Source organism: Oncorhynchus clarkii, chromosome 14 (genome assembly GCF_045791955.1).
Source record: "Oncorhynchus clarkii lewisi isolate Uvic-CL-2024 chromosome 14, UVic_Ocla_1.0, whole genome shotgun sequence".
NCBI classification, from domain to species: Eukaryota; Metazoa; Chordata; class Actinopteri; order Salmoniformes; family Salmonidae; genus Oncorhynchus; species Oncorhynchus clarkii.
Genome location: NC_092160.1, coordinates 33,436,059 through 33,449,546, shown reverse-complemented (window position 1 = coordinate 33,449,546; position 13,488 = coordinate 33,436,059). Strand labels below are relative to the sequence as shown.

The 13,488-nt window shown below is 41.3% G+C and overlaps 1 protein-coding gene across 2 annotated transcripts in view; it reads right to left on the bottom strand.

Moving 5' to 3' along the window:
- LOC139366530 (nuclear receptor subfamily 3, group C, member 1 (glucocorticoid receptor)) overlaps positions 1-13,488 on the bottom strand; it is a 63,293-nt gene continuing 49,805 nt past the window's right edge. For both annotated transcript variants that reach the window (XM_071104135.1, XM_071104136.1), the window contains exons 6-10: positions 11,676-11,957; positions 11,406-11,550; positions 10,539-10,669; positions 9,722-9,879; positions 1-3,781 (exon numbers count right to left, since the gene is read on the bottom strand). In XM_071104135.1, the coding sequence (XP_070960236.1) occupies positions 3,629-3,781; positions 9,722-9,879; positions 10,539-10,669; positions 11,406-11,550; positions 11,676-11,957 (869 nt within the window). In that variant the 3' untranslated portion in view covers positions 1-3,628. The remainder of the gene's footprint in view (positions 3,782-9,721; positions 9,880-10,538; positions 10,670-11,405; positions 11,551-11,675; positions 11,958-13,488) is intronic.

Genomic DNA, 13,488 nt, shown 5'->3' with positions numbered 1-13,488 from the left:
CGTAGTTCAACATTTAATGGAAGGAAAAGCATCAACATGACCTACTACAGATGAGCAATAATACAGATATAGAAAATTATTATTATTTGTGGGAGTAATACAACACATTGTTTTTCTTTACATTGGGTTATATGTACATAATTGAAATAGTCTATAAGCTAAACAAGTCATCTTCAAAGGAAAGCATATACCAGATCATCATCATCATCATCATCATTCTGCCCTTGATAATACGTTTCAAAAGTGAACGTCTGTTTTTATACAAAATAGAATTTCAAAATAATATTTGGGGTAGTGCAAATTGTCAGGTTCAAAGCTGGTTGATTACTTTCACAAACAGTTTGTGTGAAGTTTTTTTTTGACTGACTACTATATTCATAATATTAGTACACACAAAAATACATATAAAATGTGTTCTAGGACAGTCCTGTACGTCTGTCGTTCCAAGAGCTACTGAAACTACAGGGAAACTTTGAGTCTGGATTAGCTTTGGCCACCTGTTAGACAATCTAATATACTGGAACTCTGGCTAAATCAAAAATGGTATATATTGACACTTGAAAGTGTTCCTGAAAATCTGTCCTGCAGAGTTCATTCACTAAAGTGAACATTTTCTGTCTAAAATAGCTTATATTGGAAAAGAAAGAAAATAAAATGACAGTACATGTCTATAATCTCTGTTTAGAGCAACACATGTAACTCAGGTATTTGTCATTTCTATTTGCATATTTTCAGATTTTCTTGTAAAAAAAAAAGAGAAAAAAGTACTGCACAATACAATTCCACAGAGACCAATACATTTTTGGATAAGGGGAGGTGAGTAGTTTGTGGTTTCATACCGGTTATATGAAAGGCAACAGCAGAGAATGATTTACAGCCACACTGAATGTGAAAGTAACCCATAGGAAATCCACAAGCAGTTTAAAAATGGGGAGAATTCATTTACTAATTTTATCGAACTACTTTTGTATCACCATTGAAAGAAAATAAATGTTTTCCTTTAGGATAGATTGGGAAGTTAACGATGGTTAATCAAGTAGTGTGAAAAATCTAAATGATTTTGGCATGTCCAGTATGCATAAAACTAACGTACCTGAACGGCCAGGAGAGCTTTTATTTAACCTGACTGTTAATTCGTTGTCAGAAAAACACACTCCGGGAATCAAAACTGAAAAATATTTGGTTTTAAACAGTTTCATCAGTGAACATAGATGACCACATACACTTTTAACCAATGACAACAACCTGAGTATGGTATAGTTGTTCTTAAGAATCACTAACGTAGAGCTTCTTATTAGATGTTGGCATCATGTATGAAAAATCTGAAAATAAGAGTAGTCAGTTTTCCAACATGTAAATAGACCCAATAACAACAAACAAATAACTAGCATGGCATTTTTTTAAACGCAGGTTAGCTAAGTTAGAACACATCCCACCTTCTCAATGGCTTCAGGTCTCGGGTTAACAATTCTCACAAATTCCTTTCAAATGTACGGAATGTGACAACCCCAATTACATTACAATGAAAACATGTTTTTTTTTTTAGAAGAAAACCATTTCTCCTTAGAACAGGGGTGGGAAACCCCAGTCCTCTGTTGCCGGGTCAAAATATATCCTGGTTTATGTCTCTCCCCTCCTCATCCACTAAGCTACAGACTACGGTCTGAAATAGCACCCTATTCCCTATTTTGTGCACTACTTTGGACCAGAGCCTTGCCCTGGTCAAAAGTAACACACTTCAAAGGGAACAGGGAGTAATTTGTGACGTGCTCACAGTTTGAGTGAGAAACAAGATGACAGAGAACGAAGTTAGTACTAAGTGCTTTACTGGAAAACCTTTGTGTCACGCACACGCGCAAGCACACACACACACACACAGAGTGCGAGAGAGAAACAATAAGAGCTGAGATGTTGTAAGCAAGATGCCTGGGTGGGTAAGGGGTTGTTGTGTGAGCAGCAATGGGAGGTTGTCCTAGAGAAGGGTCCATCAGTGTCCACCTCTCCAGAACCCCCTGTGCATTGCTGGTTTTCATCTCATAAAATTGTCTAATTGTCTGATATGTCAGTGATATGTCAGTGATATGTCAGTGATATGTCAGTGATATGTCACTGTTGCCAGAATGTAAGCGATATAAGGAAGAATAATGACAAGTTACCCATGTTTCATTCACACACACACACCACTCTACTATCCATTCAAACACCAGTGTGTTCATACAGAAACCAGCATGTAGAGTATTGAGGGTCAACACTGTTGTGGTGGAATCTGCACTCTCCATTTTTGATTGGCTGACGCATCGCTCTCTCAGACACATTCCAATAATGTCAAATGGGCAAAAAACAACAACTAGCAAAACAACAGTTAAAACAAAAGCAACAGGAAGAGGGTATTAGTTCATCGATGGACAAAAGTACTTTTGCTGACAAAAATAAGCTCAAAAAGGTGACAATTAATAGCTTCCTTTTACAAACATTAACAGAGTTAAAGCCATGTTCTTTACTATGTACTTTCACATTCTCTCATAATGGTAGGGGGGGTCATTATACTAAAATTGTATTTAGAAATGAGACGTGTACAAGAGATCAGGTGAATACTGAATGCAGATTGGGAGTATTATTTAAATCTACTGATCTTATTGTTATAGTTCACACCGAGGAGCCATAACGGAGCTACAATAGCAGCAGACTAACACGGCAGCCATTTTACAAAGGAAAACTGACTGCAACGGCATGTAATAGAAACAAAACCATCCCATGAGGGTCAACCGTGATGGTGAAAGAAGAACATCATCGGACAGTCAGAGAGAGAACGGCTAAAACCAGACTTTAAGCTAAAAAAAAGGCACTTCCCCCCCTACCCCCTTTTCCCTTTTTCTGATCGACGGTGTGTGTGTAAACCTGGCAGCCAGCAGGTAGCTTAACGTACACAAAGATAGCTCTGTGAACTGTGTACTGTACGCTTTCATTATATAAAACAATTTCATCACGTTAAGCCTGACTGAATGCAACATGCGTTAGGGAAATGACAGTGACGAAGAACACAAAACGTCATGTGATTTTGAATAATGAACTCTGTTACAACAACGTCCTAAAAACAGCAAAAGGTAGAGGACTACACAGTGGGTTAACCTGTTGACTAACATTACAAGATAGTTATAGTGTTACCTTTGCCGAGGTAAGAAAATGAGCTGTATAATAAACTGTATATACTGTGGCAGCAGAAACGTAAGACATCTTCATCATCTTAATAATCTGTATATAGATACTTATTTCATCTAGATATTGTTAAGTTCTGCGGGTCATACACCTGAGAAAACACAAAGGGTTAGTTTAGTTCATTCCTTGATTATACTTCAACTTATGAAAACATGTATTCTATTAACTGGATCAGAGACCATTGATGTTAAACAAAACAAAAATCCTCTGCTCTCTCCGTCTCGTCTTCTGCCTCTTGACAAATCTCTCCTTCCTCCTTGATGGCGCTCGTTTCATCCCCCAAAATCAGCAAACCCCTGTACATTGTATCATTTCTCCCAAAACAGCCTCTCTTCTTCCCTGTCTCCCTCTGTCAGGGGAAGGTGAGGGGATTTTAAGGCATTGTGTCTCGGTGGTGGACACGGCCACACAGTCATTTCTGGTGGAAGAGGAGGGGCTTGACGCTCCCGGCTTTGAATTTTGGTAACTGGTTGCTGATGATCTCTGCTAACATTTCTGGAAACTCCACCGACAGTGACTTGTTGACGAACGTGTAGAAGCAGAAATCCAGCAGCCCACCAACCATCTAGAGGGAAGCAGAACATTTGACATGTCTATTTATAGCCCACCAACCATCTAGAGGGAAGCAGAACATTTGACATGTCTATTTATAGCCCACCAACCATCTAGAGGGAAGCAGAACATTTGACATGTCTATTTATAGCCCACCAACCATCTAGAGGGAAGCAGAACATTTGACATGTCTATTTATAGCCCACCAACCATCTAGAGGGAAGCAGAACATTTGACATGTCTATTTATAGCCCACCAACCATCTAGAGGGAAGCAGAACATTTCACATGTCTATTTATAGCCCACCAACCATCTAGAGGGAAGCAGAACATTTCACATGTCTATCTATTGTGTTGGTCACAGAAATGTTCTTAGTGTAGATCGGAGAGAAAAGGCACTAAAACAAACATAATAATGACAGGACAGGACAACACATCGTGTCCCAACATCTGCAACATTATTGTCACCATTTCTCATATCATTGTTCACAACCCACTCATACTCCTACATTAATCTTATATCTAGCTGTATGCCATGTGTACAGAAACATGAATCTTATATGTACTGAGCTCCAGACCACCAGGAGGCAGCATTGAGCTCCAGACCACCAGGAGGCAGCATTGAGCTCCAGACCACCAGGAGGCAGCATTGAGCTCCAGACCACCGGGAGGCAGCATTGAGCTCCAGACCAGCAGGAGGCAGCATTGTGCTCCAGACCACCAGGAGGCAGCATGCTTTGAGACAGGCTTGAATAAGTTAAGTAGCCAATAGGTAGAGTGTAAGAGGGTAGCATAATTTGTCTGATTCTCTGTAAAAAAAAAAAATGGTATGGGAATAATAATGATTTTATTTTGTGGTTTATTGCAAAAAAACAACATTTTCAGTCACCTCCTTGTCTGAAGGACAAGTGAATAAACAGGTTCATGTCAAGCCCTGCATGATTTTTTTCTAAAGTCTCATGGAATGTCGGCCTACATTGAACACCACACATTGTCTGCTACTGCAGGCTGAACAACAGAACAGATATTTCCATGTTTTAATGTTGTGGGATTTATTTTATTCCATTGTTTTTGATGGTAGGCCACTCTGATAGAACTACATTATGATCAAATAGCCACAGTAGTCTACCTGACCACTGTTCAATCTAACTTAAAGCGGGCACAGCCTCAGTGTTCACAGTAAACGCACGGGGGAAATGAATGTGTGGCTTTCGCAAATATATCTATTTTCCTAAACAGACCTGTTCCGAATGGACCGGAGGACAGTCAGACGTGTTACGAAAAGACTGATGGAAAAAGAAAACCGAACCAGCACGGGTCTGTTTTTCACTTTCCTAAAACAATAACTGTCCACCTCACGGTTCAGCTGTCGGAGATATGAGTACTAAACGCGTCAGGCACTACGTGACAAACTATGTGGTGGACACCTTCTTGTCCAACATTTCATTCCACAATCAGAGGCATTAACATGGAGTTGGTCCTCCCCTTTGCTGCAATAACAGCCTCCACTCTTCTGGGAAGGATTTCCACTGTTGGAACATCGTGGCAGTGACTTGCTTCCATTCAGCCACAAGAGCATTAGTGAGGTTGGGCACTGATGTTGGGCGATTAGGCCTGGCTCGCAGTCGGCATTCCAATTCATCCCAAAGGTGTTCGATGGGGTTGAGGTCAGGGTTCTGTGCAGGCCAGTCAAGTTCTTTCACACCGATCTATACCAACTATTTCTGTATGGACCTCGCTTTGTACATTGTGGCATTGTCATGAAGAAACAGGAAAGGGCCTACCCCAAAACATGAAAAACAGCCCCAGACCATTATTCCTCTTCCACCAAACTTTACAGTTGGTACTATGCATTGGGGCAGGTAGCGTTCTCCTGATATCTGCCAAATCCAGATTCATCCATCGGACTGCCAGATGGCAAAACGTGATTCATCACTCCAGAGAACGCGTTTCCACTGGTCCAGAGTCTAATGGCGGCGGGCTTTACACCACTCAAGCTGACGCTTGGCATTGCGCATGGTGATGTTAGGCTTGTGTGCGGCTGCTCGGCCATGGAAACCCATTTCATGAAGCCCCCGACAAACAGTTCTTGTGCTGACACTGCTTCCAGAGACCTTTTGGAACTCGGTAGTGAGTGTTGCAACCAAGAACATTATATTTTTTTTACACGCAAGACGCTTCAACACGTCCCGTTCTGTGAGATTGTGTGGCCTAGCACTTCGTGGCTGAGCTATTGTTGCTCCTAGACGCTTCTACTTCACAAAAACAGCACTTACGGTTGACCGGAGAAGCTCTAGCAGGGCAGAAGTTTGACGAACTGACTTGTTGGAAAGGTGGCATCCTATGACGGTGCCAAGTTGAAAGTCACTGAGCTCTTCAGTAAGGCCATTCTACTGTCAATGTTTGTCTATGGAGATCGCATACCCGTGTGCTTAATTGTATACTCCCATCAGCAACGAGTGTGACTGAAATAGCCGAATAGACCAATGTGAAGGGGTGTTCTCATACTTTTGTATATATATATATATATATATATATATATATATATATATATATATATATATATATATATATATATATATATATATATATATAGTGTATTAATATATTTGTATTATATATAAAGGAAGAGAAGCCAGCCCTAAAGAGACAGAGCCATGCTTCCCGACATCAACATGCATTACTTTATACAGTGCTTTCAGAAATGATTTCTCACCCATCTACACACAATACCCCCATAATGACAAAGTGAAAACATGTTTCTAGAAATGTTTGCAAATGTATTGAAAATTAAATACAGAAATATCTCATTTACATAAGTACTCACACCCCCCCGAGTCAATACCTTGTAGAAGCACCTGCGGCAGCGATTACAGCTGTGCGTCTTTCTGCGTCTCTAAGAGATTTCCACACCTGGATTGTGTAACATTTGCCCATTATTCTTTTCAAAATGCTTCAAGCTCTGTCAAAATGGTTGTTGATCATCGCTAGACAACCATTTTCTGGTCTTGCCATAGATTTTCAAGTAGATTTAAGTCGAAACTAACATGGTCACTCAGGAACATTCACCGTCTTCTTACTAAGCAAATTCAGTATAGACTTGGCCTTGTGTTTTATGTTATTGTCCTGCTGAATGGTGACATTGTCTCCCAGTGTCTGGTGGAAAGCAGACAACCAGGTTTTCCTCCAGGATTTTGCTTAGCTCTATTACGTTTCTTTTTTTTATCCTGAAAAACTCTCCAGTCCTTAATGATAACAAGCATACCCATAACGTGATGCAGCCACCAACCATGCTTGAAAATATGGAGAGTGGTACTCAAAAATGTGTTGTATTGTATTTTCCCCAAACTTAACGCTTTGTATTCAGGACAAAAAGTTAATTGCTTTGCCACATTTTTTGCATTATTACTTTAGTTCCTTGTTGCAAACAGGATGCATGTTTTGGAATATTGTTTATGTACAGGCATCCTTCTTTTCACTCTGCCAATTAAGTTAGTATTGCGGAGTAACTACAATGTTGTTGATCCATCCTGAGTTTTCTCCTATCACAGCCATTAAACTTGAACTGTTTTAAAGTCACCATTGGCCTCATGGTGAAATCCCTGAGCAGTTTCCTTCCTCTCCGGCAACTGAGTTAGGAAGGACGCTTGTATCTTTGTAATGACTGGGTGTATTGATACACCATCCACATTGTAAATTATAACTTCACCATATTCAAAGGGATATTCAATGTCTGTATATAGCAATAGGTGCTCTTTGTTTGCGAGGCATTGGAACACCTCCCTGGTCTTTGTGGTTGAATCTGTGTTTGAAATTCACTGCTGGACTGAGGAACCTTCCAGATAATTGTATGTGTGGGGTACAGAGATGAGGTCGTCATTAAAACATCATGTTAAACAGTATTATTACAGAGTGAGTCCATATAACTTATTATGTGACTTGTTAAGCAAATATTTACTACTGAACTTATTTAGGCTTGTCATAACAAATGGGTTGAATACTATGACACACGACATTTCAGCATTTCCTTTTCACTTTAATTATAATTCCACTTTGACATTATGGGGTATTGTGTGTAGGCCAGTGACAAAAATATATCAATTGAATCCATTTAACATTCAAGCTGTAGCACAACAAAATGTGGAAAAAGTCAAAGTGTGTGAATACTTTCTGAAGGCTCTGTACTTGTCAGAAGAGGGCACGACAACACCTTTTCCCCCTCAGGAGACTGGACTGAAAAGATTTGGCATGGGTCCCCAGATCCTCAAAAAGTGCTACAGCTGCACCATCGAGAGCATCCTGACCGGTTGCATTACCCAGGTCATAGACCCTGAGCGCCAAGTTTTAGGTCCAAAAGGCTCCTTAACAGATTCTACCCCCCAAGCCATAAGGCTGCGCTAAACAATTAATCAAATGGCCACCCGGACTATTTGTATTGACCCCCCCACCCCTCTTTGTTTTTACACTGCTGCTACTCGCTGTTTGTTACCTATACATAGTCACTTTACCCCTACCTACATATTACCTCGACTAACCTGTACCCCCGCACATTTACTCAGTACCGGTACCCTCTCATTATTGTTATTTTAATTGTATAACTTTTTTGTATTTCATTTTTTATTTTTTATTTAGTAAATATTTTCGCAGCTATTATTTTTCTTAAAACTACATTGTTGGTTAAGGGCTTGTAAGTAAGAATCTCACGGTAAGGTCTAAACCTGTTGTATTCAGAGCATGTGACAAATAAAAATGAGATTTGATAAACAGCTATACAGATAGGTATACAGGAGGAGGCTAATTTGTACATTTTGGATCAGATTTCTGTTTTTATAAAGAGAAGTATTATACTGTTAGATTAAAGCAGTAACTCTGTTAGGCCTAAAACATCTTCTGCAGTAGCTAAACCAAATAATAGCCAAAGAGTAAGTCATTGTTTATATGGAAAATACAAACAGGTTATCATGTGGCGTCATTAAGTTTTACATCTCACCCTCATCCTCTTGTTTTTTTCCTTTTCATGGTTTGAGTGCGAGTAGCCCTAAGACCAGCAGCATATCACTGCTGGCTTTCTTCTGAAGCTAAGCAGGGTTGGTCCTGGTCCTGGTCCTGGTCAGTCCCTGGACCAGATGCTGCTGGAAGTGGTGTTGGAGGGCCAGTAGGATGCACTCTTTCCTCTGGTCTAAATAATATCCCAATGCCCCAGGGCAGTGATTGGGGACACTACCCTGTGTAGGGTGCCGTCTTTCGGATGGGACGTTAAACGGGTGTCCTGACTCTCTGAGGTCATTAAAGATCCCATGGCACTTATCGTAAGAGTAGGGGTGTTAACCCCGGTGTCCTGGCTAAATTCCCAATCTGGCCCTCAAACCATCACGGTCACCTAATAATCCCCAGTTTACAATTGGCTCATTCATCCCCCTCCTCTCCCCTGTAACTATTCCCCAGGTCGTTGCTGCAAATGAGAACGTGTTCTCAGTCAACTTACCTGGTAACAAATAAATAAAGAGACTACTGGTAACTGTATTATATTGCGGCAGACAACAATAAAGTTGGAACTTAATTTGACCAAAGGAAACAAAACAGTTCTTACATATTTAAAGAACTGGTTTAAACCTTGAACAGGCCTATATTGCAGCAATTACCAACAAAAGGTGAGTGCCTACCCAACATAGGATAATGCTATTTATTTTACAAGAGGCCTAGTTTTAACCCATCTTAAACTAAATATGGCCCACAAAACTAAAAAGAAAGAACTTAATTTAGCCAACGAAAAAGTCTTAACAAAATGAAACAAAACTTTTTTTTGCATATTTAAAGAACTGGTTTAGATTATTAAATAGGCCTACAATAATAATAATAATAATAATAATAATAATGACGATAAAATAAGTGATAACAAATATACGAAAAATAAATAAATAAAAGCGAGGAAATTGAAGAAGTATAATGTGTACCTCGTGCATGGAGTCAAGAAGCTTGGTGAGCTGGTAGAAGCGTTGCCAGTTCTGGCTGGAGTTTTCCTCCCTCTTGACGATGGCCTTCCCCAACTCCTTGATGTAGGACATCCTGATCTCATCAAACACTGCCTGACTCTTCAGACCATCCTTTGGCACTGTGGGGGACAGGACAACATAATATATCAACCTCTGTGTGTCTTACTCCAGACCATCCTTTGGCACTGTGGGGGACAGGACAACATAATATATCAACCTCTGTGTGTCTGACTCTCCAGACCATCCTTTGGCACTGTGGGGGACAGGACAAAATAATATATCAACCTCTGTGTGTCTGACTCTCCAGACCATCCTTTGGCACTGTGGGGGACAGGACAAAATAATATATCAACCTCTGTGTGTCTGACTCTCCAGACCATCCTTTGGCACTGTGGGGGGGGGGGACAACATACTATATCAACCTCTGTGTGTCTTACTCCAGACCATCCTTTGGCACCAAAGGGAAACATAACAGGAAATGTGTTCAATAACCCAGTAAATGAGAACGTGTTCTCAACTAGCCTACCTGGTTAAATAAAGGTGAGAATTTTTAATAAAAAAAATATATATATTAAAAAGTCATGCCTATGCACTTCCCCTTCTATTATATGTTGAAAATGTAGAGCGAAAATACAATAAGATGAAATTAGAAACTTTTGTTTTGACGTCCCAATGCTATGATCAACAACAACAAATAACAGTCAATCAGGAAATAGGTTGTCATATTGTTATGGACTCAAGTGGGCCAGGTCAAAGGAAAAGCGGAGCTGAGACTCACCGGTGCTGAGCAGCAGCAGAACCTTCATACACAGATACTCGTCATGAGACACCTGCAGTCTGACAAACTCACTGGAGATCTTCAACATCTGTTCACACTGGTCTGCCATGTAGGGCAGCTTCATACGGTCCCTGATGAGGAGAGAGAGAGGCATGTTAATGATGACGTCACACTGGTCTGCCATGTAGGGCAGCTTCATACGGTCCCTGATGAGGAGAGAGAGAGGCATGTTAATGATGACGTCACACTGGTCTGCCATGTAGGGCAGCTTCATACGGTCCCTGATGAGGAGAGAGAGAGACATGTTAGTGATGATGTCACACTGGTCTGCCATGTAGGGCAGCTTCATACGGTCCCTGATGAGGAGAGAGAGAGACATGTTAGTGATGATGTCACACTGGTCTGCCATGTAGGGCAGCTTCATACGGTCCCTGATGAGGAGAGAGAGAGACATGTTAGTGATGATGTCACACTGGTCTGCCATGTAGGGCAGCTTCATACGGTCCCTGATGAGGAGAGAGAGAGACATGTTAGTGATGATGTCACACTGGTCTGCCATGTAGGGCAGCTTCATACGGTCCCTGATGAGGACAGAGAGACAGGCATGTTAGGGATTAGACAGATAGTCCAAAACATATTGAAGACAGATACTATATATATATATATATTTTTTTTTTTTATTAAAAGAGAGAAAAATAAAAAAAGAGAAAGAGAGAGATTTAATATGTTTTGAAACTTCTGTATGTGTAATGTTAAGTGTTAATTTTTATTGTTTATTTCACTTTTGTATATTATCTACCTCACTTGCTTTGGCAATGTTAACACATGTTTCCCATGCCTTGAATTGAGAGAGAGAGAGAGACATACTGGTTGATGACGAGGTCTGGAGCGAAGCAGAGCATATTCCCGTCACACTGTTGGTAGGACCTCCAGCCCAGGCCGAAGGACATGAGGAACAACCAGGAACACTGCAGCAGAGTCATCTGGTCGTCCAGGTGAAGGTTCCGGAACCCTGCAAGGGAAGATAACAGAACACTAAATTACTAAAGGTTCCATTTCCCAGATGATACTGTAGTACTGCTATCTATGGTAGGTACTGTGCAGATTTCCAACAGTGTATTTTAGAGACAGCAGTACCTGGCAGGGCCTTGGCCCACTTCACGGCTGATACCACCTGTCGTCCCCCCAGCCTGTTGAGGGTGGTCATGATGCGGGTGGAGGTGTCTGGCAGGGTGCCGTCGTAGCCAGAGTAGATGGTGTCTGGCTCGATGGCCTTTAGTAGGGACAGCATGGTGGGGGTGAGCTGGGGCATGGACTTGGGGACCAGCGACCTGGCCTCTGGGAGAGGATGGGGGGTCAGCTCGGCAGTGGTGGGCTGCTGCACCCCCTTCAAACGGTTCAGCTTCTTGGTTTTACGAGCTGTGGCGAAGGACAGAGCAAGGGAGGCGGTAGATTGAGTGACCATGATCTCAAAAACAAGTCAAACTAATATATCTACTTGTATCTGGTATTTGAGGTGGTAGTAGCTTGTAGTCAGACTGAGTTGTACACCAATTTACATCAAAACTAGAATCTGCACAATAAAACAAGGTAAAATAGTTCAGCTCCAGGTTCATCTTAACCAATTGTGCTACTGTGTGTGTTTTTTCACGTTATTTGTAACTTATTTTGTTTATAATGTTTCTGCCACCATCTATTATGATCGGAAAGAGCTTCTGGATATCAGAACAGCGATTACTCACCTCGTACAGGACAAAGATTATTTTCTTTAACAAGTCTTACGCAAAGGATTTACTTCAGAAACCGGACAAAGCCCAAATCCCAGTAATTCGCATGAAGAAGAAAAGGAGATATAGGGGTCGTAGGTCGGCGTGCCTTGTAAGAATCCGACGGCGAGTGGGTAACCCGCCTCTACCATCAGTCCTATTAGCCAACGTACAATCATTGGATAATAAACTGGATGGGCTCCGAATAATAAGTCTATACTACCAACGGGACATTAAAATCTGTACTATATTGTGTTTCACCGAGTCGTGGCTGAACGATGACATGGATAACATACAGCTGGCTGGGTTTACGCTGCATCGGCAAGACAGTACAGCTGCCTCTGGTAAGACAAGCGGTGGGGGTTTGTGTCTACTTGTAAATAACAGCTGGTGCGCAATGTCAAATATTAAAGAAGTCTCGAGGTAGTCCTCGTCTGAGGTAGAGTATCTCATGATAAACTCTTGATAGATTGTGTGGTCTACAGTTTATCTATATTTTTCATAGCCGTCTATTTACCACCACAAACCGATTCTGGCACTAAGACCGCACTCAACAAGCTGTACAAGGCCATGAGCAAACAAGAACATGCTCATCCATAAAGCAGCGCTCCTAGTGGCCGGGGACTTTAATGCAGGCAAACTTAAATCTGTTTGACCTAATTTCTACCAGCATGTTAAATGTGCAACCAGAGAAAAACAACTCAAGGCCCACCTTTACTCCACACACAGAGATGTACAAAGCTCTCCCTCGCCCTCTATTTGGCAAATCTGACCACAATTATATCCTCCTGATTCCTACTTACAAGCAAAAAACTTAACCAGGAAGTACCGGTCAATAAGGAAGTGGTCAGATGAAGCAGATGCTAAGCTACAGGACTGTTTTGCTATCACAGTCTGGAACATGTTCTGGGATTCTTCCGATGGCATTGAGGAATACACCACATCAGTCACTGGCTTCATCAATAAGTGCATCGATGACATCGTCCCCACAGTGACCGTACGTACATATCCCAACCAGAAGCCATGGATTACAGGCAACCTCCGCACTGAGCTAAATGGTATAGCTGCTGCTTTCAAGGAGCAGGACTCTAACCCGGACGCTTATAAGAAATCCCGCTACGCCCTCAGACGAACCATCAAACAGGCAAAACGACAATACAGGACTAAGACTGAATCGTACTACA